Source organism: Trichomycterus rosablanca, chromosome 6 (genome assembly GCF_030014385.1).
Source record: "Trichomycterus rosablanca isolate fTriRos1 chromosome 6, fTriRos1.hap1, whole genome shotgun sequence".
Lineage (NCBI taxonomy): Eukaryota > Metazoa > Chordata > Actinopteri > Siluriformes > Trichomycteridae > Trichomycterus > Trichomycterus rosablanca.
Genome location: NC_085993.1, coordinates 41979130 through 42002571, shown reverse-complemented (window position 1 = coordinate 42002571; position 23442 = coordinate 41979130). Strand labels below are relative to the sequence as shown.

The window sequence follows — 23442 nt, the reverse complement described above, 5'->3', positions numbered from 1 at the left end:
GACATTGCTGTGTGGCGACAGTGCTACCCACCAAGCCACCGTCCCGCCCATGCCTTAATTTATCCTGTCTGTAATCCTGACTTTAATCCTATCATTATTATTGCAGTTGCATGGCTAATCTGAATCGTTAGTGGGCTTATAATCATGTATTATGAAAATAAATAAGTATGAAATAAATAAGATTTACTACGGAACAGCGTCATCAGCACATCACCGCCCACATGCGTGACCCCCCTGTGCTGTTTGGAAGTATATGTGTTTACTTCCGTTCTTTCACTCCACTCTTCATTGCCTAGCTGCCATTTTTACAGTTATGCCATGAGAGGCATCGCTTCACAATTACAGCGTCTCGCTCCTGCTAGCGAAACCTGTTATTTTGGACGTATAAACCAGCTGTTCAGGAATGTGCTGCCCACACATTGTCTCCTGTATATCATTACACCAGGCTTCACGAGCTGATTCTGTGGCTTTGGAAACGATTACTGCAGCTGCCAAACTCCCATTCTGCCTTTTAACTTTTACTCTTAGAGTGTTTTTTTACTCCTGCTACTCCTTGTGTTTGGCCTATCAACAAAGGATTGGGAATTCGACCATAAAATAAACCATAGCCACTTGTGACCAGAAGTACTAGGTCTCTAAAGTAGTACTAATCTTAAAGGTGTTCAGTGCGGTTAAGGTCAGGGCTTTGTGCAGCCTACTGGAGTTCCTCTGCAAGTCAGTCCATGACTTTATAGAGCTCTTTTGTACTCTGTGGTAAAGTCATGTTGGTAGAAGTTAAAGAAATAAAAAGAATAGTAAGAACAACAATGTATTTGTCATACACTATATTGCCAAAAGTATTCACTCACCCATCCAAATCATTGAATTCAGGTGTTCCAATCACTTCCATGGCCACAGGTGTATAAAACCAAGCACCTAGGCCTGCAGACTGCGTCTACAAGTTCAGTGAATTCCAGTGTGGTACTGTGATAGGATGCCACCTGTGCAACAAGTCCAGTCGTGAAATTTCCTTGCTACTAAATATACTACAGTCAACTGTCAGTGGTATTATAGCAAAGTGGAAGCAATGGGAACGACAGCAACTCAGCCACGAAGTAGTAGCCACGTAAAATTAATTGCTACAGACCTCCAAACTTCATGTGGCCTTCAGATTAGCTCAAGAACAGCGTGTAGAGAGCTTCATGGAATGGGTTTCCATGGCCAAGTAGCTGCATCCAAGCCTTACAGCACCAAGCGCAATGCAAAGCATCGGATGCAGTGGTGTAAAACATGCCGCCACTGGACTCTGGAGAAATGAATCACACTTCTCCATCTGGCAATCCGATGGACGAGTCTGACTGCATTGTGCCAAGTGTAAAGTTTGGTAAAGGGGGGATTATGGTGTGGGGTTGTTTTTCAGGAGTTGGGCTTAGCCCCTTAGTTCCAGGGAAAGGAACTCTTTATGCTTCAGCATACCAAGAGATTTTGGACAATTTCATGCTCCCAACTCTGTGGGGACAGTTTGGGGATGGCCCCTTCCTGTTCTAACATGACTGCGCACCAGTGCACAAAGCAAGGTCCATAAAGACATGGATGAGCGAGTTTGGTGTGGAAGAACTTGACTGGCCTGCACAGAGTCCTGACCTCAACTCGATAGAACACCTTTGGGACGAATTAGAGCGGAGACTGTGAGCCAGGCCTTCTCGTCCAACCTCACAAATGCGCTTCTGAAGAATGGTCAAAAATTCCCATAAACACACTCCTAAACCTTGTGGAAAGCCTTCCCAGAAGAGTTGAAGCTGTTATCGCTGCAAAGGGTGGGCCGACATCATATTAAATGCTATGGATTAAGAATGGGATGTCACTCAAGTTCATATGCGTGTGAAGGCAGATGAGTGAATACTTTTGGCAATATAGTGTATATATACACGTGTACAGTACAATGAAATTCTTTTTTCTGCATACCCCAAATTATTTGGGAGCTGCAGTGTAAACCCAACTCACTGGATCACTGGATTACTGCAGCGATGTTGGGTCTACATTGCTACATTGTTGGTCTGCAGTATAAATTGGAACCACTGAAGCACTGTTCGGCCTGCAGTATGGACGTAAATCACTGCTGCAGCATTGTTGTGTCTACAGTATAAATCCAAACCACTGCATGATCGTTTGATCTGCAGCATGAACCCAAGCTGCTGCAGCAGGTTGTCCGGCATGCAGTCTGTACCCAAACCACTGCAGCATTCTGTGATCTTCAGTGTAACCCCACACCACTGCATTACTGCTTTCTCTGCAGTGTGAATCCCATCCAATGCAGCCCTGTTTGCTCGCCAGATTCAATCCAAATCACCGTAGCAGCTTAGCTTGCTGTTCAGATTGATCAGCTTTAGTTGCTCTGCAGACTGAACCTAAATCACTGCAGCACATCTTTCCCTTTTTTCATTCAGGCATCTGCCTCCCGTCCTCAACCTTCATTCACATGCTGCCAGGTTATTTGACCGAGTGCCAAGTGTGTGCGCTGGGGTTTAATAATTCAGTTCCTTTAATGACGGCGGTTGGAGGATGTGTTTCTTTTTCAAGCATTTGCTAGAACAGTCTCAAACCAAGGGTGATTGGTTGTAGTTTTCTTTATCTCTCAATCATATTTCTTTATCTGTCCTCTTGTCTTTAAATCTGTCTAGACTGTCTGCAGCTGGAAACTGTATTTGTAGATACAGGTGTATAATTGGCAACTGGTAAATTAGTACAGTTGAATAATTTCTCTTTGTGTCTCGTTTAAAAGATAAGCATGGGGAAAGCTGCTGGAGACTGGATTAGCAGAAGTTGTTAAAAGGATGTCTGTGATTATATGATTGTTTGACTCCTGGTGCAGTTTTGTCATTTATATGTTTAGGATTAGTGGGAACACACACACACAATTCCTTACACATTTCCCATATCCCATCCCCATATGCACACTGTAGATGCTGACCAGTTTTGATCCAGTTCTTTGCTACCAACCAGATCGATTTGGCATTGTGTACTACTAATCCAAATCTGAAAATATTCAAATCAAATAAAATCAAATCACTTTTATTGTCACGTCACATTAACAAAAGTGCATAATCTTAGGTGCATAGTCCCTCACAGTTGCAGTACATTAAATACAAATATACACATTTACTTCCATACACTAGCACCAATCTGCTTAATACATACAGGTTGAGCTAGTAATGTACAGATGTACATTATTACACTAGACAGACAGACACTAGACAGACAGACACTAGACAGACAGACACGGACACGACAGACAGACACTAGACAGACAGATAGACACTAGACAGATACTAGACAGACAGACACGGACACTAGACAGACTACACAGGCAGACACGGACACTAGACAGACACTTAACAGGCACACTAGACAGACACGGACAATCGGCAGACACGGACAATAGGCAGACAGACAGACACTGGACAGACAGATACGCTAGACAGCTAGACAGACACTAGACAGACAGATAGACACGGACATTGACAGACACTAGACAGACAGATAGACTTTAGCCAGACAGACAGACAGACACAGGCACTAGAGAGCCACAAGACTGACAGATAGAATTATATAGACAGATTGACACTAGACAAGCATTCAGACATACACTAGACATACACTAGACATACACTAGACAGACACTACACAGACACTACACAGACAGACACAGACACTAGACAGACAGACACGGACACTAGACAGACTAGACAGGCAGACACTAGACAGGCAGACATTAGACAGACACTGGATAGACACTAGACAGACAGACATGGACACTAGACAGACACTAGACAGACAGACACACTCGACACACAGACACCAGACAGACAGACACTAGACAGACAGACACACTCGACACACAGACACCAGACAGACAGACATCAGACACTAGACAGACAGACAGATGGACACTAGACAGACTAGACACTAGACAGACTAAACAGACTAGACACTAGACAGACAGACACTAGACAGACATGGACACTAGACAGACACTAGACAGACAGACAGACATCAGACACTAGACAGACAGACAGACACTAGACAGACAGACAGATGGACACTAGACAGACAGACACGGACACTAGACAGACACTCTGGACAGGCAGACACTGACACTAGACAGACACGAACACTAGACAGACACACTAGACAGACACTGGACAGACAGACATCAGACACGACAGACAGACAGACAGACAGACATACAGATAGACACTAGGCAGACAGACACTAGACAGACAGACATGGACTCTAGACAGACACTAGACAGACACCAACTTTAGACAGACACTTAACAGACACACTAGACCAGGGCTGCCCAATTTGGGGCCCGCGGGCCAAACTTGGCCCGCCGCCTCTTTCTTTTGGCCCGCCTCGCTTAGATCAAAGTAGTGCATACTTTTGTCAGTAGCTGGGAATTTCTTTCAACAGGTGTTTAACTGCCGATAACGCTAGCTGCAATTCATTAGCTGACCACAATTTTACATGAGACAGGAGAGGGGGGCGCTGTGGAGCTCCTGTCAGCAGACATCAAGTAATGTATGATGACACGAGTGAGGCTGTTAATCATGGAGTGTGTGAGGCAGTGGCATTGGATAAACGAACATTTAAAACAGTTGGCAGCATGTAACTATTTTTACACTTCTGTAGTCTTTTAAATTAAAATGCAAAAAAAAAAGTCTTTTTTTCAATCGCCCAGCCCTAATTAAAACAACATAACCTTTAAGTTTTGGCCCGTGGCCCTTCACAGAGATTAAATTTTGGCCCCTTATAAGGAATTATTTGGGCACCCCTGCACTAGACGGTCAGGCTGACACAATAGACAGACACTAGACAATAGACAGACAGATGGACACTAGACAGACAGATAGACACTAGACAGATAAACACTAGACAGACAGACACTAGACAGACATGGACACTAGGCAGCCACTAGACAGACAGACATGGACACTAGACAGACATTAGAGTGACACTAGACAGACACTAGACAGACAGACAGACACCAGACAGGCTTTAGTAAGTCACTCTTCTGGCCGCTGCACTTTCACTGTGTGTCCTGGTGTTATTCATTCTGATGTTACGTTGCCAGATGCTGCTGTTGCTTTGTTATAACAGCAGCTGAACAATAAGCACTTAGCTGTGTTAATTGTCTGATGGTGATGGTGCTGATGCTGGGCTTCAGGGCTGTAAAAAATCTGTCGTGCTGAGAACACTAATGGAATCTCGGATTGAAGTGCATTTAAGTGATAAAAATGTAGTTCAGAAATAAACATCAAAATGCACTTTACAATTTAAGGGGGATTTGGGATTATGGCAGGACACCAGAAAGTCTATTTAGATTAGCATGTTAGTATTATTGTTAGCTAAATTCTATACACACACACACACATATATATATATCTTTCAAAGAGGGGAAGCTCATTGTCAGCTTACATCATAAAATTTGTCAATTTATTTATACAGAAATTCTGCCCTTCGTTCCTTTTCAAAAAAATGGCCTGTGATCCTATCGTACCAAGTAGGCGTCTTTTCCAGGGACTTGACCAGTGTCCTCTCAATGACCAGCAAATAGCTGTCAATCAAAACGGGATTCAGCCTTTCGACTGATCCTCCAATCATCTTGCAGAAGCTCTGCGCCCAGACCCGCCCAAAGCTCCATTCACCCCCAGAGACGCTCAGCGTCCGGGGGCAGGACAAAATCGTGGCATTTATCCAATGACCGGCGAGTTTCGAAGCAATGAAAAAAACCGTTCCATGCAGCCCCATAGAAGTGAATAGACGCTCAGCTTCTACGGGCAAATGCATTGACGCTCCGGGAGTTAACAAAATCGAGTCAGTCGATTTGTGATAAGTAGCTGATTCTGAACGAACTCGTCTTCGAGATGAACGTGTTCTAATGCATTTGTAGTCAATGAAATGTTAACACTACTGTACATATTTGACCATTTAATTTTTGACATTTTAAAAAAGCTGAGCTTCCCTTGCAGTCTTAAAGAAATCGCGATATACAGTATGTGTATGTATGTATATATATATAGTGTAACCTCGATTTAACGGACCTCCATTTAACAGATTTTGGATTTAACAGACATTTAACCGAATGTCTGGTCTAATTAATATAGAAATTCCTGCGAGAAGCGTACCAAAATGAGGTCAAAAGTAGTTCAGCAATTTTTCACTAGCGCACGTCTCTCTGTTTACATGAGTTTATTTTGTTGGGAGGCTCGCTTTGTTCTCGCCCTTTTCTCTGTGTTTTATGCTGAATTTCTGCAAGTTTTAGTGCTTGGTTGTGTACCAGAACTGCTCCAGTAACAACCAGCAGTGCTTTAGACTCCTCACTATACAATCAAGGCAAAAACAAAACATCTCCACCACAGAAGGTAAAATAAATTTCTCCCCAGTAGTACAGTACACCAATTTTAATATTTATTTACAGGTTTTACATATCTATTTATGTTGTATATGTTACTGTTTATGTTCATGTAATATGTGCATGGACCTTAGTGCTCTGTTTTTGTATATTTTCGCACCTCCTGGAAAAAAACATTTTACGGACCAGTGCTCCCCCCTTTTAGTTTGTTAAATAAAGGTTCCACTTACAGTGGGGGAAATAAGTATTTGATCCCCTGCTGATTTTGTAAGTTTACCCCCTTACAAAGACTTGAACAGTCTATAATTTTTATGGAAGGTTTATTTTAACAGAGAGAGACAGAATATCAACAAAAAATCCAGAAAAAAAACATTAAATAAAAGTTAAAGTTAAAAATTAATTTGTATTTAATTAAAGGAAATAAGTATTTGATCCCCTACCAACCAGCAAGAATTCTGACCCCCACAGACCGGTTATGTGCCCATGATGCACACAAATTAGTCCTGTCCCTGTATAAAAGACTCCTGTCACAGAATCAGTTTCTTCTGTTCAAATCTCTCGACCACCATGGGCAAGACCAAAGAGCTATCAAAGGACGTCAGGGACAAGATTGTAGACCTGCACAAGGCTGGAATGGGCTACAAGACCATCAGCAAGAAGCTTGGTGAGAAAGAGACCACTGTTGGTGCGATCATTCGAAAATGGAAGAAATACAAGATTACAGTCAATCACCCTCACTCTGGAGCTCCATGCAAGATCTCACCTGGTGGGGTAAGAATGATTCTGAGAAAGGTGAGGTCAGTCCAGAATTACACGGGAGGAGCTTGTCAATGATCTCAATAAACCTTCCATAAAAATTATAGATTGTTCAAGTCTTTGTAAGGGGATAAACTTACAAAATCAGCAGGGGATCAAATACTTATTTCCCCCACTGTAAATATATTATATATTCACACACACCTGACTTGGTGCCTTTTTTATTTTTTTTATTTTATTTTATTTTTTTTTTATTTTTTTTTCGTTTCCATAACAATATAGTGCGACTTTCCCAGATCTCTGTTTAACCAGTGTGATAACCTGCTGCGCTCAATTGCTTTTTAAACCAGGACACAAGTTTGGCTAAAAACGGATCATTGGTGTCCTTTGTTTCTTTTTGCAGGATTAGATCTCGGTCAAGTGTGTTTGATTTGTGAATTCCTGGGAATTTGGAACTGGGGCATGTCATGCTGTATCTAATCCAGTTTTAGTTTTTACAAGACTTTTTTACATTTTACATTGTGTAATAGATCACTGCACCACCCAAGCGCCCTCATGATAAATACTTTAATTCATTACTATATTTGATTAAAAGCCAGGAAAAATATGCAGGTCTGGACACGTCTCCAGAGGAGGCTAGATGAATAGTTTGTCCAGTGTTTTCTGGTCATTAAAATCTGTGTTGCTTGTTTTGTTTTTGGTTTAGAAAAGACCAGCACCTCCTCTCTTCAGTGAACTGCTGGTACATGGTTCTGAACCAAACCCGCAGAGAAAGCAGAGACCACGCCACGCTCAACGACATCTACATCAACAACGTCATCGTCCGCCTGGCGCAGGTCAGCGAGGATGTTCTTCGCCTCTTTAAAAAGGTCAGCGTTCACTTTCTTTTCCTTCTATCAGGCACAAATGCAATGTTTATACAGTGGTACCTTATAACTCGACATCCCCTGAACTCTTGAAAATCTTGAGTGCCCTTTGTCAAGAAATTTGTACCCTTCAGCTTTTCTTTAATTTCAAATCAACAATGAACAGACACTTAAAAACATGTGGTAAAACGTCATCAAAGTGTGACCATGAGACAAATCTGCATTAGTGTGGAATAACCATCAAATTCACTCTGGAAGCTCCACATGTATCTGCGTTTATCTGGATTTTTCTCCTGTTTCACTTTTAAACTTGTGTTATAGCTCGAGGTTCTGAGAAATTTTAAGCTTTATTTTTTAAAGCTTAATGTGACTTAATGTATTAAAAGAACGACATAGAAACACTAAACCTCTCTTAATTGTTACTCCTCATAAGTTCTCTCCACTAATGACATTCCTCGCTTGTTTTAACACAATGGGTGTGTTTAAAAACCTACATCATTTTACGTCATTCTAGGCGCACTCCCGAGAAGGAGGCTGTTCGAATTCTTAGCTACCTTAAAGTGCTGCTTACTAAGGCACCTTAAATCTGAACGGTATTTTAACAGAATAACGAGGGAGCATCCGATACTGCCTTAGCGGTGAAGGCAATCCCAGCATTCAGTGCGGCACAACTTTTCTCACAAAAAAAAAAATATGGCGGACAGATGCGGAGCAACAAACTGAGTTATTTTCGAACTAAATAAATAATCATTGATTTTTATGAATGTTAGTTGACATGCCAGTGCGTTGTGCCACCTCATCCCATTGGTTTGAATGGCATGAGGCTAACTGTGTTAGCTTAGTAAGCGAAAACTGATGGAATCGCTGTCTAAGTAGTGCGTTCGAATAACCTGACTTATAAGGAGGTTGTAGCCTAGTGGTTGAGGTACTGAAGTAATAATCAGAAGGTCGCTGGTGTAAGCCCCACCACTGCCAGGTTTCCACTGTTGGGCCCTTAAGCAAGGCCCTTAACCCTCAATTGCTTAGACTGTATACCGTCCCAGTACTGTAAGTCGCTTTTGATAAAAGCGTCTGCTAAATGCCAGAACTGTCAATGTAAATGTAAATAAGTCGATGGCATGCATCTGCCTATGTAGGCAGTAAGACAGCAGGGTGGCTCACTAGGTTTTCGAACAGACCCAACAGACCACTGAAGTCGTACGTCATTCTGTAGTCCTCGTTATGCCCATATTTGGAGACCCGGGTCTAAGCCCGATTTCCTATGGCAAAAATAAATGGGGTTTTCAAAAAAATCGGCTCTAACGCATCCTGTGCTAAATAAACATGTTCAGAACCCTGTACGTTTTGTCCTGTGTACATTTTCTCCTGTACATCACTGGATCCTCTGAATTACGAGGTTGTTAAAGAGTCGTAATACTAATAATGCTACACGAAAGCTAATGCTACTGTGCATTAATTAGATGTCACTGAACTACAATGAGCAGCCCGCAATACCTCCAGTTTGGTGACTGCAACCAAAGGCGTAACACCCAACCGTCCTTGCTTTCTACTTTAATGTAGCTAGCTACTTAAAATATAAAGTAAAACTTGTGAATATCACTCCACTGTTACACTGGTGAATCGCGCTGCTTCGTGCGGTTATTTAAGAGGCTATCAGTCTAGTGACGTCAATTCAGTGTGCAGTAGCATTAGCTTACATGTAGCAATATTCATATTTTGACTCTTTAACGACTTCATAATTCAGAGGATCCAGTGATAATAGACAGATGAATCTCCATGACTACAGGATGCGAGAGAGGCAATTTTCGAAATAATTTTTCCCATTCAAAATTTCTCTTAGACCCGGGTTACCAAATATGGGCATAACAACATGGTGTGGACTACAAAATGACGACACGACTTCAGCGGTCTATAAGTCACATTACAACCCCATTATTTTACATTAGCTTAAAATATACGCTGTTCCACAGGACCATGGAATGCATTAACATGCATCCTAATGGAAAAAATACCTTGAAACTCAACACCTTTTAAGGTACCACTGTACTTCTTTCATGATTTAGTTCTCCGGTCCATTTTTCTGCTCAGATCTTTTCAATGTGACGATGTGAACCCCTCATGTGCAGAACAGAATTCCTACTTATGAATTCAATGAGCAGAAAACACTTCACCTCACTTAAAAATGACTGAACATGTCATGACCAGTATGAAGCTTTTTCTCTCCAAAATGACTCATATACTTTTAAAAAGATGAGATTTATCACACAGAACGGTTCCTGCAAGAACCGGCATGCTTCTACTTTCAAGATTTATTGAACTTCTGACCACAGGCCTGTTGTAGAGTTTAATTATCGTGCGTGTGTTAACACGGTACCGGAGCATGCCACCTCATATACATCTGCCTTCAGCTTACCATCCAGCTTTCATGCTCAGATTGAGGGTGCTACAGAGGTGGGTGCTCGATAGCTCAGGGGTACAGCTCGGTTAGAGGTTGTCAGCACATATCCCAAATTCCTGAGGTCTTAACCAAACAGCAGCGACGAGTTTACACCTGGCTGGGTTTCCTTTAGGTGTGTGCTCTGCTCTGCTCAATCTCAGTCAACATACACATGAGACGGCACGAACCAGTTCTGTGCTACTGGAAGCCCTGAAGGACTGGTGGCATCTGGATTCTATGAAATATGAAGAAATGTGTTCCAGTCGTGCTCATACCGGGGGATTTATTCTGCCTAGTAAAATAGGTCATTAGCTTGGAGGAAATTAGCTTGGAGGGCGGTAAAGCTGGGGAAGTAGGTGCCGGACACCAGCATGGGTTGTCAGGTGATTGATTCATTGACTCGATTTTTCAGTCAATGTCTGTGAGGTGATTTACGTCTCCTCTCTTCGTCTATGTTGTTTTACAGTACTGTGATTCCTTCACATTTGCCCCAAACTGGCTAACTAAAGGCTGATCCAACATTGCCATAAAAATGGATACAATACCGGTTGACTGGGTGCCCTCTAGCAGGCACAATTGTAAGTGCCTGCATCTGACAAAATTGGCCATCAGTCTGCTGGGTGGGAAATATCGGACTAATAAGTGGGTGGGGTCTTCAAAACCAGGACGGAGAAGTATGGAGATCGTTGCGTGTCTCTTTGTGCATGATATCCGGCCTTATGTGCGAATCCACCGAAGTACGGGCATTTTATAATGGTTTTTGAACTTACACCAAGATTTCTTTGAATTCTCTAAATCTTTTAATAATGTTATGGACCGTTGACGGTGAAAATATTCAATTTCCAAAAATAAACAGTAAAAACAATGTTTATAAACTTCTGCACAATTGGCTCATGCATTGTTTTGTGGTGAATCTTGACCCATCCTTGTTTGTAAATGACTGAAATGCTGCTTTCATACCTAATCAATATTGGACTAGCTGTGGAAGTTCCAAACAAATGTTTTTGATCATTCCACACACATCACAGCCTTATATTATCCCTGTCTAAAATTAACTCAAATATGTTGCAGGCATCAAATTATTAATGAGCTTATATTTTGTAAAAATCAATAAAGTTTCTAAGGGGAAATATTAAATATTAATTTCTGTGGTGGTTTCAATTAAATATCTGTAAAAGCTCATTCACAAAGCCCCCCCCCCAGTCTAGTCATATCCAATTACCTGATACCTTTTGCTTCTGACCTCCACTTCTGACTGAGGAGGGTCGTGACTAACACCCGTTTAGTAGCCGACTGCTTCTTTTCACCTGGACAAGGTGGTTTCATATGAAGATCTGTATCGCGCACAGAGAGTCATGCACCGATCTCCATTATCCCCTGTCTATGTGCAGGCGCCATCGACGAGATAGCAGAGGTCATAATTGCATCAGTCATGAGGAATCCCCTCCGCCATTCCCACCCTCAGACGAGCCAAACGTTGCAGTAACAGAGCTGAGATTTGAGCAAGGTGTCAGCACTTGTGTGCTAACTTGTTTAACAGCTGCACCACCCAAGCACTTGCTTTCTATTTTTATTTGTACACCAGTACATCACCCAAGCCCAGTACTGCTGGGATACAGGGTTCACATCCCCAGCGGTGCTGTCAGTCGGATGTCTGCATACAGACATGACTGGCTAGGTCTAAGGGGAATGGCTGAGGCCCTGGCGTCCTGTTTGGGGTGTGTCGCGGCATTTCACCCAGTGTTTCCATGGAAACCGGACCCAATCGACCCTGACTAGGGTAAATGAAAATAAATAAATGAAAGACAAACATTTAAACTATGAACTTGGGTTATTTTGCTTATGCAGTTTATGCATTTTCCCCCTTTTCTTCCAGTTTAGTGTTCCAACCTGCTGCTAGGCATCCAAGGATGGTGTATATTTGCCTGACACACACTCCCTCCAACGTGTGCGCAGTCCACCAATCCCAGCTCCCTGTACGAAGAGCCATGCCCTGATCTCTGCGCTCCTCCACTTTCTGCACAGGCGCCCTGGGCAACCAGGGTCCTCACACAGCATCGATAACCCCACCCCTTATTAGTCCGTTCTTTTCCCAGCCAATTTTGCCTGCTACAGGCTTTAGCCAATTGTGCTTGCTATAGGGGGCGCCCAGCCGACTGGTAGCAGAGCCGAGGTTCGTATTTCTCCTTAAATAAGCTGAGTCATTGTTTCACGTTATTTTAGACGTACAAGTAAACCAGTGCTTTCACATCTGTACCGTTTTTGTGTATAGCATGCCCGAAGTAAAAGTAAGAATGAGATGAGAATGCACCCAAAATTCAATTCTGAGATCTCAAACCGGCTCCTCAGCCGGAGACGTGTACCAAGACCAGTAGTTCAGTAATTGTCCACTAGCCAGCGGACGTCTTTCTGTTTACATGAGTGATAAGCTTTATTTTGTCAGGAGGTTTGCTTTGTTCTCGCCTTTTTCTCTTCACCATACAAGGTAAATGAAATTTCTCCCCAGTAGTACACTAAACCAATTTTAGTATTTATTTACAGGTTCTACATTACATATTTACTGTTGGTGTGCATGTAATACGTGCATGTTTAGCACTTTTGTGGACCAAGTGAGCCAGTGCTTTTATATCTGTACCGTTTTTGTGCATAGCATGCCGAAGTAAAAGTAAGAATCAGATGAGAATGCACCTGAATTTTTGGGAGCATTCTCATTCTGAGATCTCAAACCAGCTCCACAGCTGGAGGTCCTGCCAGCCTGGGGCTGAACATTGATCTCTGTAAAACTGCACTACATAAATCACTGCAGGTTTGACTGCTCACTTCATACCGATGAGGATATTTTCCCTTCTGTGGGAAGTTTTTCTTTTAATGGTGCTTTTGAGTTGTCTAGAACGTTTACTAAACACAAGCTTCAGTTTCTACTGTTGTACAATCAGTGTATTGATGTGTCAGTTATACTTGAGGTGATTGTAGCGAGGCTGTGACACCGCTGTATTAAAATCCTGTTAGTGTAACATCAGCTGTGTGAAGGATGATAAAGACAGACAGTAACAGCGGTTAATTAACAGTAAAAACGAGAGCTCGGATCGAGGCTGTTAGTTTTCTTGCTGTTTCATGCTGTTGCATCAGAGCAGCGGTGACTCTTCTGTGTTTGGTATAAGCAGCAGCAATGGTGCGTCTACATTCCAATTACCTGCCCAGCATCAGCCTGCAAATAATAACATACATACGGAGGTGTAGCACAGGGTTTTTCTTTTCTTTTGCAGTTTTTCCTAATTTTCTTCCCAATCTAGTCGTATCCAATTACCTTACTGCATTACACTTCCTCTCCGCTGATGCTGATCTCCACTGCTGATTGAGGAGAGCGAGGCTGACACTGACTGCAACTTTTGACCTGCACGAGACAAGTTCATATGCTGATCAGCTTTGTGTACAGAGAGCCACACACTGATCAACGCATCATCCCTCGACTCTGTGCAGGCGCCATCAATCATCCAGCAAAGTTCGTAACTTCACTAGTTTGAACAACAAGCCAATCGTTGTTCATGTAGCCGCCCAGCCCAGCTGGATGGCAGAGCTGAGTTTCGATCCGACGAGTTTGAAATGTCAGCTCTGGTGTGCTAGCGTGTTTCACCAACACAAACAATGCATCAAATACAGTGGAACCTCGATTTAACAGACCTCTATTTAACAGATTTCGGATTTAACAGACAAAATCTGGAAAACCAAATGTCTGGTCAGATTGTTTAAAATTCCCCAGAGAACCGTACCAAGACCAGTAATTCAGTAATTGTCCACTAGCTGGTGGACGTCTTTCTGTTTACATGAGTGATAGGCTTTATTTTATCAGGAGGTTTACTTTGTTTTCGCCTTTTTCTCGTTTCATGCAGAATTTTTGCAAGTTCTAGTGCTTAGTTATGCACCAGCACTGCTCCATTAGCCACCAGCAGTGCTTCAGACTCAGAATAATAGATACTGAGTCCCCACTATACGATCGACATCTCCTACACCAGCGCTCCCCAACCTGTTTTGCACCACGGACCAGTTTCATATAAGATAAGATTTTACGGACCGGCGGAGGCGGGAGGATTTAAAATAGAATAACTGTACTACTCACAACTGAGCTTTTTTTGCTGCTTCCCCCTGGGGGTGATATGAGATGATAAACACCCGTGTGATGGAAATGAAAGCAGTGTTTTCATTACCGTTGTGGCAATCTCTAATTATTTATTTTTTCTGTGCGGCCGGTGGTTGGGGACCACTGTCCTACACCACACAAGGTAAATGAATTTTCTCCCCAGTAGTACAGCACACCAATTATAATATTTATTTACCGGCTTTACATTACATATTTACATATCTATTTATATCTATTTGTTCATTTTACACTTTTTTGGACCTTAGTGCTGTGTTTCGCTGTTTTGGACAGTCATATTTTACAGACCTTTGTTCCCTCTTTTAGTCTGTTAAATTGAGGTTCGCTGTATCCTTAATTAATGGTGGCAGTCGGGTCCCACTGTAGTTTACAAGATGTAACATAAAGCCTCCACATGGGGGCGTACATGGACAAGTTCATTTTGTGTTTATGTGCCTGTTAAAATGTGTTTATTTAATTATTATTATTTTTCTTTGCGACCCACCCAAGGGTCTCGATCCAGGGTTTAAAGATGCTGTTGGTATGGAGAGCTTGTAGATTCTAGGTTGTACTGTGTGCACTGAGCATCCAGATGTTTCTGTAGCTGTTTGGATACATTATAGCATTCACGTAATCATTTCATTTTCATGTTTTACCTGATATTTACCCTAGTCAGCGTTCTGGTGGGTCCGGCTTCCCCCGAATCATGGGCAACAATGAAGTAACACACCCAATTCAGGATGCCAGTCTGTCTCAGGGTCATCCAATAGAGCCCAACCCAGACATAGCCAGTCATGTGTGTTCTTCAAAAAGTTTCTGCACTTTATTAAACTATTTATTATTTATTTTCACATCGGCAACCTCCGATGCAATTTTCCCAGCATTGAACCAACCTTTAAATGCCATCAGCAAAAAATGTTTCTGGTTGAGCTCGTAGCCACTGATCCAGCGCTGCTTTCACATCATCATCACATTAAAATCTTCTTCCCCTTAAAGCTTCTTTGAGTGTCCAAAAAGGTGGAAATTAGATGCTCCTAAATCCGGACTATAAGCTCTCTCTCAGTCTCTCAGACACGACCAGGTACTACTCCTCCCACGGAAACGTTCTGAAGATCCCTAGTAGACACCCAACCGACTGATAGCACAGCTGGCGATTTGAACCCTGGATCCCAGCAGTAGTGGGCTAGCATAATTTACCGCTTTGCCACATTCCTGTAATCCAATAACTGAAATGTCGTGTCATGACAAATTAAATCCGTTCTGTTACTGTGTCACATCATGGCTCTACCAATATGTTATCAGGTTATTGCAAGGCATTCCTTAATAACGAGGTCAGGTGACTTCACGGCAGTGTTGTATTTTATAAAGCCCTGGTCCTTGTCCACACTGCATTGATCCGGCAAGCTTTATTGATCTGGGGATATTCTAGCTCTCTGTGATTTATCAGCATGAAGGGGCTTTTGGGAGGCACAGATAAATCATTCTAGTCGATGCCAGGTAACGGAACACCAGTGTACACAGAGACACGGTAACACAAGCCTTAGTGGTCGCTCATGTACTGAAAACAGAGCACAATCATCAAGCGAGATCGATCAAAAATGCTGGTCTTTAATATTATTTCTGTCAATTCCTTTACAAATAATGAATGAGTGTTTCCTTCCTACAGCCAATCCAGGCAATATCACCTCCAGAAAAAAGCCAGTTTGGGTGATGTGAAATACCTCTAGTGCCTGACAAATGAAAATATCAGAAATCCAGATTTACAGAGCTGAAATTGTAATAACTGATGATATTGGTTGAATAATTTGATACTGTAAAAAATGGTCAGATTATATGTAAAAATATAATGAATAATAGGTTAAAAATGCAATACAATTACCATAAGTTTGCTTTGATGTTCGTCTTTTACTGAGAATCAGGGCAAGATTATACTAGCAGTGTTATACTTCAGTATCATTGTAAAAAGTGCAATAATAGTGTTATTTGTACATAACATGTGTTCCCGGTCTGCAGTGGTCAGTATCTATCAAAAGTGGTCCAAGGAAGGAACAGTGAAGAAAGGAAGAAACTGGCGACAGGGTCATGGGCGGCCAAGGCTCATTGATGTATGTGGGGAGCAAAGGCTGGCCTGTGTGGTCTGATCCAACAGGCGAGCTACTGTAGCTCAGATTGCTGAAGAAGTTAATGCTGGTTCTGGTAGAAAGGTGTCAGACTCCATGCCTTGATGGGTCAGGGCTGTTTTGGCAGCAAAAGGGAGACCAACACAATATTAGGAAGGTGGTCATAGTGTTATGCCTGATTAGTGTGTATATATAAATATATACTATTTTATTTATGCTTTTTCTCCCATTTTCTCCCAATTTAGTGTAGTCAGTTTGTCTTCCCCTGCTGGGGGATCCCTGATTGCAGTTGAGGTGGGTATATTGCTGCTCACACCTCCTCCTCCGACTCGCACGCAGCCTCTATCTGCCAATCAGGGTCCTTACACAGCGCTTAAAGACCCCGTCCACATAGTCCGGTCATCCCTCCCTAGCAGAGACGTGTCTGCTGCAGGCACTGCCAATTATGCCCGCTGGATGACGCCCAGCCGACCGGTGGCAACGCCGAGTTTCGAAAATAAGCATTTGTCTACTTAGACCTCACAGGGTGAAGTGGAGGTTTATTAAATGTATAAAAATTAACCCATGTGTGTAATATTTGGTTCCCAACATTTCCATGTAAATCCAGTCACTGAAATGTATATGCTGTAACAAAAATAATCAAATAGTTTGTTTTCAAAGCGTGTCTATAACCTGTCGATGCTGTCTGAAATGCTTAACCTTTTCAACCGCTTTGTTTTTGCAGAGTAAAGAAATTGGCATTCAGATGCATGAAGAGTTGGTGAAGGTGACGAACGAGCTGTACACGGTGAGTACTCACTCTCTCATCTTCATTCTGCTTTAGTCTTTCTGATTAATATCACATTGTCCTCTTCACCATGGCAACCTGGCCTTTAGCTCGCGCTTTGTCTGGTTTTGTTCTTGGCCGGTGCTGGTCCAGAACAGGAATTGTCTGTTCATGTGACCTGCTTGACATTAACGTAGCGTGCACTGGCATAATAATGGTGAATTTAGTGCTTAGTAATAATGCTGGGAATAATGGCAATATCATTATCATATTCTTCATGCTTGGTGCTCAGGTGGCTCTGTAGTCTATTGTGCTAGCCCACCACTGCTGAGATCCGGGTTTGAAACTCAGCATGTGCTATGTGACCGAGCTTCAACACAGACATGATTGCCGACGTATGTCTGAGTGAGGAGGATGGCCGAAGCCCCTCAATGGATTGCCGCCCTTTCCGAGTAAATGCCGCCCTGTCCGAGTCCAAGTAAATACAGTACCTTTGACACATGTGCAGCTGTTGGCCGCTTCTTTTCACCAATCAGTGGTGGGTCATTAAAGTCAAACATTTAAAAAATATAAAACATTTTAGTCCAATCAGTCCGAATTTAAGGTGCACTGATTTACTGGTATTTAAACCAGATCCATCACAGAAAAGAAATAAAAATGTGAACAAAGAAGCTGATCCTGTATTGAAGGTGGGTGTTTGTATGAGTGTAATATAAAGCTGAGATACTGAGATAGAGAATATGTTATATGAGGTTGCTATGAAACTAAATAAATAAAAGACATTTATGTATTGCAGGTCATACATATATTTAATTTGGTGTATTTTTGTATTATACATTTTGGGTTAGTGATTGTAAAGCATGTGTTGTTAATATAATAACTATAGATTTTGCACGATACAAATCTACCAACTGAAGTATCTTCTGTATAAACCAATAAAGCACTTACACAGATTCTTCTGTGTTCAACACAATGTATTTTATTATTATTATTATTATTATTATTATTATTATCAGTATTATTATTATTATCTGCAATAATATTATTATTATTATTATATTGTTATTATTATCAATATTATTATTATTATCAGTATTATTATTATCATCAGTTTTATCATTATTATTATCATTATATTGTTATTATTATTATCATCAGCATTATTATTATTATTATTATTATATTGTTGTTATTATTATTATTATCAGCATTATTATTATTATTATATTGTTGTTATTATTATCATCAGCATTATTATTATTATTGTTGTTATTATTATTATCAGCATTATTATTATTATATTGTTGTTATTATTATCATCAGCATTATTATTATTATTGTTGTTATTATTATTATCAGCATTATTATTATTATTATTATTATTATCAGTATTATTATTATTATCAGCATTATTATTATTATTATTATCAGTATTATTATTATTTTAATTATTATCAGCATTATTATTATTATCAGTATTATTATTATTATTAGTAGTAGTAGTAGTAGTAGTAGTATTATCAGTATTATTATTATTATCAGTATTATTATTATTATTAGTAGTAGTAGTAGTAGTAGTAGTATTATCAGTATTATTATTATTATTATTATCAGTATTATTATTATTATCAGTATTATTATTATTATTGTTACTATTATTATGATCAGTATTATTATTATTATTATTATTAGTAGTAGTAGTAGTAGTAGTAGTAGTAGTATTATCAGTATTATTATTATTATTATCAGTATTATTATTATTACTTTCAGTATTATTATTATTATTGTCATTATTATTATGATCAGTATTATTATTATTATTACTACTATCAGTATTATTATTGTTATTATTATTTTGATCAACATTATTATTATTATTATTATTACTATCAGTATTATTATTATTATCAGTATTATTATTATTATTATTATCAGTACTATTATTATTATTGTTATGTATAAACCAATAAAGAAACTACACAGATTATTTTGTGTTCAACACAATGTATTTTATTATCATTAGTTTATAATTATTATTATTACTATTATTATTATCATTATAATAAATATTATTATTACTAGTATTTTAATAATAATATCAAAAACAATACATTTTATTAATAATATTATTTTATTATTATTATTTTTTGTCCAATGAAAAAGGTAGGCTAGTGAATAAAGCAGTGGATTAGCAACTGGAAGGTTGTGGGTTGAAATCCTGGCTCTGCCATGTGGCCACTGTTGGTCCCTCTCGGCTCCAGGGGTATCGTACAATAGCAATATGCGGAAAATAGTTAATTGAACTGTACATCTGTTTATGACAAATAAAGGCATTTTATCTGCCATAGATTATCTTTAAATGTTCAAATTATGTGAGGTCATTATTATTATTCTATATTTATCTCAGTCTCTGAAAGCTTACCAGCAGGAATGCACTTGTTTACGGCACTAGGAAATACCTCTGCACCTTCACCGTTACTTATTGCCCTCCTCTCTGTCCATCTTTCAGTTTAATCACACCATAATGCTGTAAACTTTCCTCCTCAGTCAAGATGAAATATATCGAACCGCAGGCCTGACGCTTCGTCTTCTCTCTCCATGACTATTCATCTCTCTGTCTTCTTTTCTGTTTTATTCCTCTGCAGTGAGACAGGAGACTACTGGTTATGTCGAAGAATGTTTCTGACCAGTACTATCATTCTCTATTCTTTTAGTATTGGTATTGGTACAGAGTGTTGTCCAGACTGTAGGTGTGAATTTAATGATAATTATGTTTACATTGTCGACACAACAGATCGAGCGGGGAAACATAACAAGTGCAGACACCGTGTGAGACATTTAGATAATAAAGAAGTAAGAATTAATAGTAGAGCAGACTTAGATAGACTTTCATTTGCAATCAACATCAAAATCAAATGTGTTGGACGCCCAGATGGCACAGCAGGATCATTTTAACTGAGTTCGATTCTCGGCTCTGCTACTGGTCGGCTGGGCGCCCTCTAAATTTGGCCTCTACTCTGCTGGGTGGGAAAAGACCAAACTAAAAGGGGGGTGGGGTCTTTAACACTGTGTAAGGACCTTGGTTGACCAGGAGTGCAGAGATCGGGGTGTGACCTTCCATACGCAGAGCTGCAAATCCACCCACAAGTATGGGAGAACAAGAAGGGTTTGGTGGCCTGTGCACACATTGGAGTGAGTGTGTGTCAGGCGAATATACACCCTCCTTGGATGCCATCAGCAAAGCAAACGTTTTAAGGCCATTGGGCCGTGTATGAGAGGAGCTTCATTTTATAAGATTAATCAGCTGACTTGTGTTTCCTGTGCTTCATTGCATGTGGCATACACCGGCACGGTGGCTACGTGGGTAGCACTGTCGCCTCACAGCAAGAAGGTCCTGGGTTCGATCCCCTAATGGGTCCTTTCTGTGCGGGTGCTCCGGTTTCCTCCCACAGTCCAAAAACATGTAGCAAGGCTAATTGGAGACACTGAATTGTCCTATAGGCATAAACCAGTGCATTGTAGTGCTGGTCCCAAGCCCGGATAAATAGGGAGGGTTGTGTAAGGAAGGGCATCTGGCATAAAAACTAAGCCAAATCAATAATGCGGATCACGATCCGCCGGCGACCCCTAACGGGAGCAGCCGAGGAAATAGATAGATAGATTGCATGTGGCATACACCAAGAGAATGGTACAATGGTACATTAACAACAGCTAAATTAAATGAACAATAGGTTTACTTACAGGAATGGGCATTGATCATCTGGCCTTATGTCTGTTGGTGGTTTGATTTGTAGGGAGTAAGTGCTGCCAGTAACCCCCTCATTTAGATTGCTACAGGAAACAGGGTTTAAACAGCAGCCTAAGCTTTTTGTTGAATTAATTAGTTTCACTACTCTCATTTGTATGCTTGTCCTCCTACATTAGATTACTAGCACAGGCGTCCACAACTAATGGTTAATCAGACATCAGATGTATTAGCTCTCCTGTACTAATGATGTAGCAGTTATGGCCGTGTCACCTCCCACGCTTCAGCTCTGCTTTGTCACAGTCTCGTTTTTTTAAACTATGGACAGGGTGTTGCGATAGTAACCAGAACGTCTACAAATTACAACAACTGTCATTATCCACTGCCTGGCCAAAAAAAAGGTCACACACTCTAATATTTGGTTGGACCGCCTTTAGCTTTGATTACGGAACGCATTCGCTGTGGCATCGTTTCCACAAGCTTCTGCAATGTCACAACATTTATTTCTGTCCAGAGTTGCATTAAATCTTCCCCAAGATCTTGTATTGATGATGGGAGATTTGGACCACTGCGCAAAGTCTTCTCCAGCACGTACCAAAGATTCTCAATGGGGTTCAGGTCTGGACTCTGTGGTGGCCAATCCATGTGTGAAAATGATGTCTCATGCTCCCTGAAGCACTCTTTCACAAATTTGAGCCCGATGAATCCTGGCATTGTCGTCTTGGAATATGCCCGTGCCATCAGGGAAGAAAAAAATCCATTGATGGAATAACCTGGTCGTTCAGTATGTTCAGGTATTCAGCTGACCTCATTCTTTGGTCACATAACGTTGCTGAACCTTGACCTGAGCTGCAGACCCTTCTGAAACAGATTAACATATTTTCCACGACCACAGGATGTGTCTTTCGGCATTGTTGTTTAACAAATGAGAAGCTACTCACTGCATCAGTTAGGGTTACATAACTTGTTGCCAGCTGAAACACAATCACCCATGCAGTAATTCAATGTGAGGCTCTTACCTGTTTGCTTAGTTAAATCCAGTTGGGCTCCATCTGGCGGGCATAATTGGCAGTGCCTGCAGCAGATACTAATTGGCCACCGTATCTGCAGGGTGGGGGCCAGACTATGTGTGGGTGGGTGGGTCTTCATACGCTTTGTAAGGACCCTGATTGGCGGAAGAGACGCCTGTGCTGAGTGCAGGGGCGAAAAGAGGAGGGCTGTACATGTGTTGGAAGAGGCGTGTACAGCGACGTGCTCTCCTTGGATGCAATATGGTATCTCCCAGCAGCGAAAGACAAAATTGAGTGTGCTAAATCGGTAGGAAAATGGGGAGAAAATGCATAAAAAAATAATAAATAAATAAATATGAGGGTTCTTCAAAAAGTTTCCGCACTTTTAAAAACTTTATTTATTAAGAATTTTAAAAACAAATGACATTACTTTTCTACAGAGTTTTACCTTCCTTTGTGATGCATTTTTCCCCATCATTGTACCAACTTTTTAATACCATCACAAAAAATGTTTTTGGTTCACATCATCATCACATGAAAATCTTCTTTCCCTTAAAGCTTCTTTGAGAGTCCAAAAAGGTAGAAATCAGATGCCGCTAAATCCGGACTATAAGCTCTCTCTCAGTCTCTCAGACACGACCAATTACTACTCCTCCCACCCTCATCGTTTCCAACTAAACTATACAAGTGAGAAAACTTTTTGAAGATCCCTCGTACCTCATGGTATGGGCTGTAGAATGTCCTCTATGGGCACAATGATGTTGGTGATTGGGGGAAAACATAAACGGCACTTGATTTCATCCTGGAGTTTATTAACCCACTCACCTCAACACATTACACTGATCAGCCATAACATTAAAACCACCTCCTTGTTTCTACACTCACTGTCCATGTTATCAGCTCCACTTACCATATAGAAGCACTTTGTAGTTCTACAATTATTGACTGTAGTCCATCTGTTTCTCTGCATGATTTGTTAGCCCCCTTTCATGCTGTTCTTCAATTGTCAGGCCCCCCACAGTACCACTACAGAGCAGGTATTATTTAGGTGGTGGATCATTCTCAGCACTGCAGTGACACTGACATGGTGGTGGTGTGTTAGTGTGTGTTGTGCTGGTATGAGTGGATCAGACACAGCAATGCTGATTGAGTTTTTAAACACCTCACTGTCTGGACTGAGAATAGTCCATCAACCAAAAACATCCAGCCAACA

General features: G+C 40.9%; 1 protein-coding gene across 4 annotated transcripts in view; it reads left to right on the top strand.

The window, feature by feature from the left end:
* Positions 1–23442, top strand: part of srgap3 (SLIT-ROBO Rho GTPase activating protein 3) — a 160454-nt gene that overhangs the window by 52364 nt on the left and 84648 nt on the right. For all 4 annotated transcript variants that reach the window (XM_062997863.1, XM_062997861.1, XM_062997862.1 and 1 more), the window contains exons 3-4: positions 7857–8019; positions 17433–17495. In XM_062997863.1, the coding sequence (XP_062853933.1) occupies positions 7857–8019; positions 17433–17495 (226 nt within the window). The remainder of the gene's footprint in view (positions 1–7856; positions 8020–17432; positions 17496–23442) is intronic.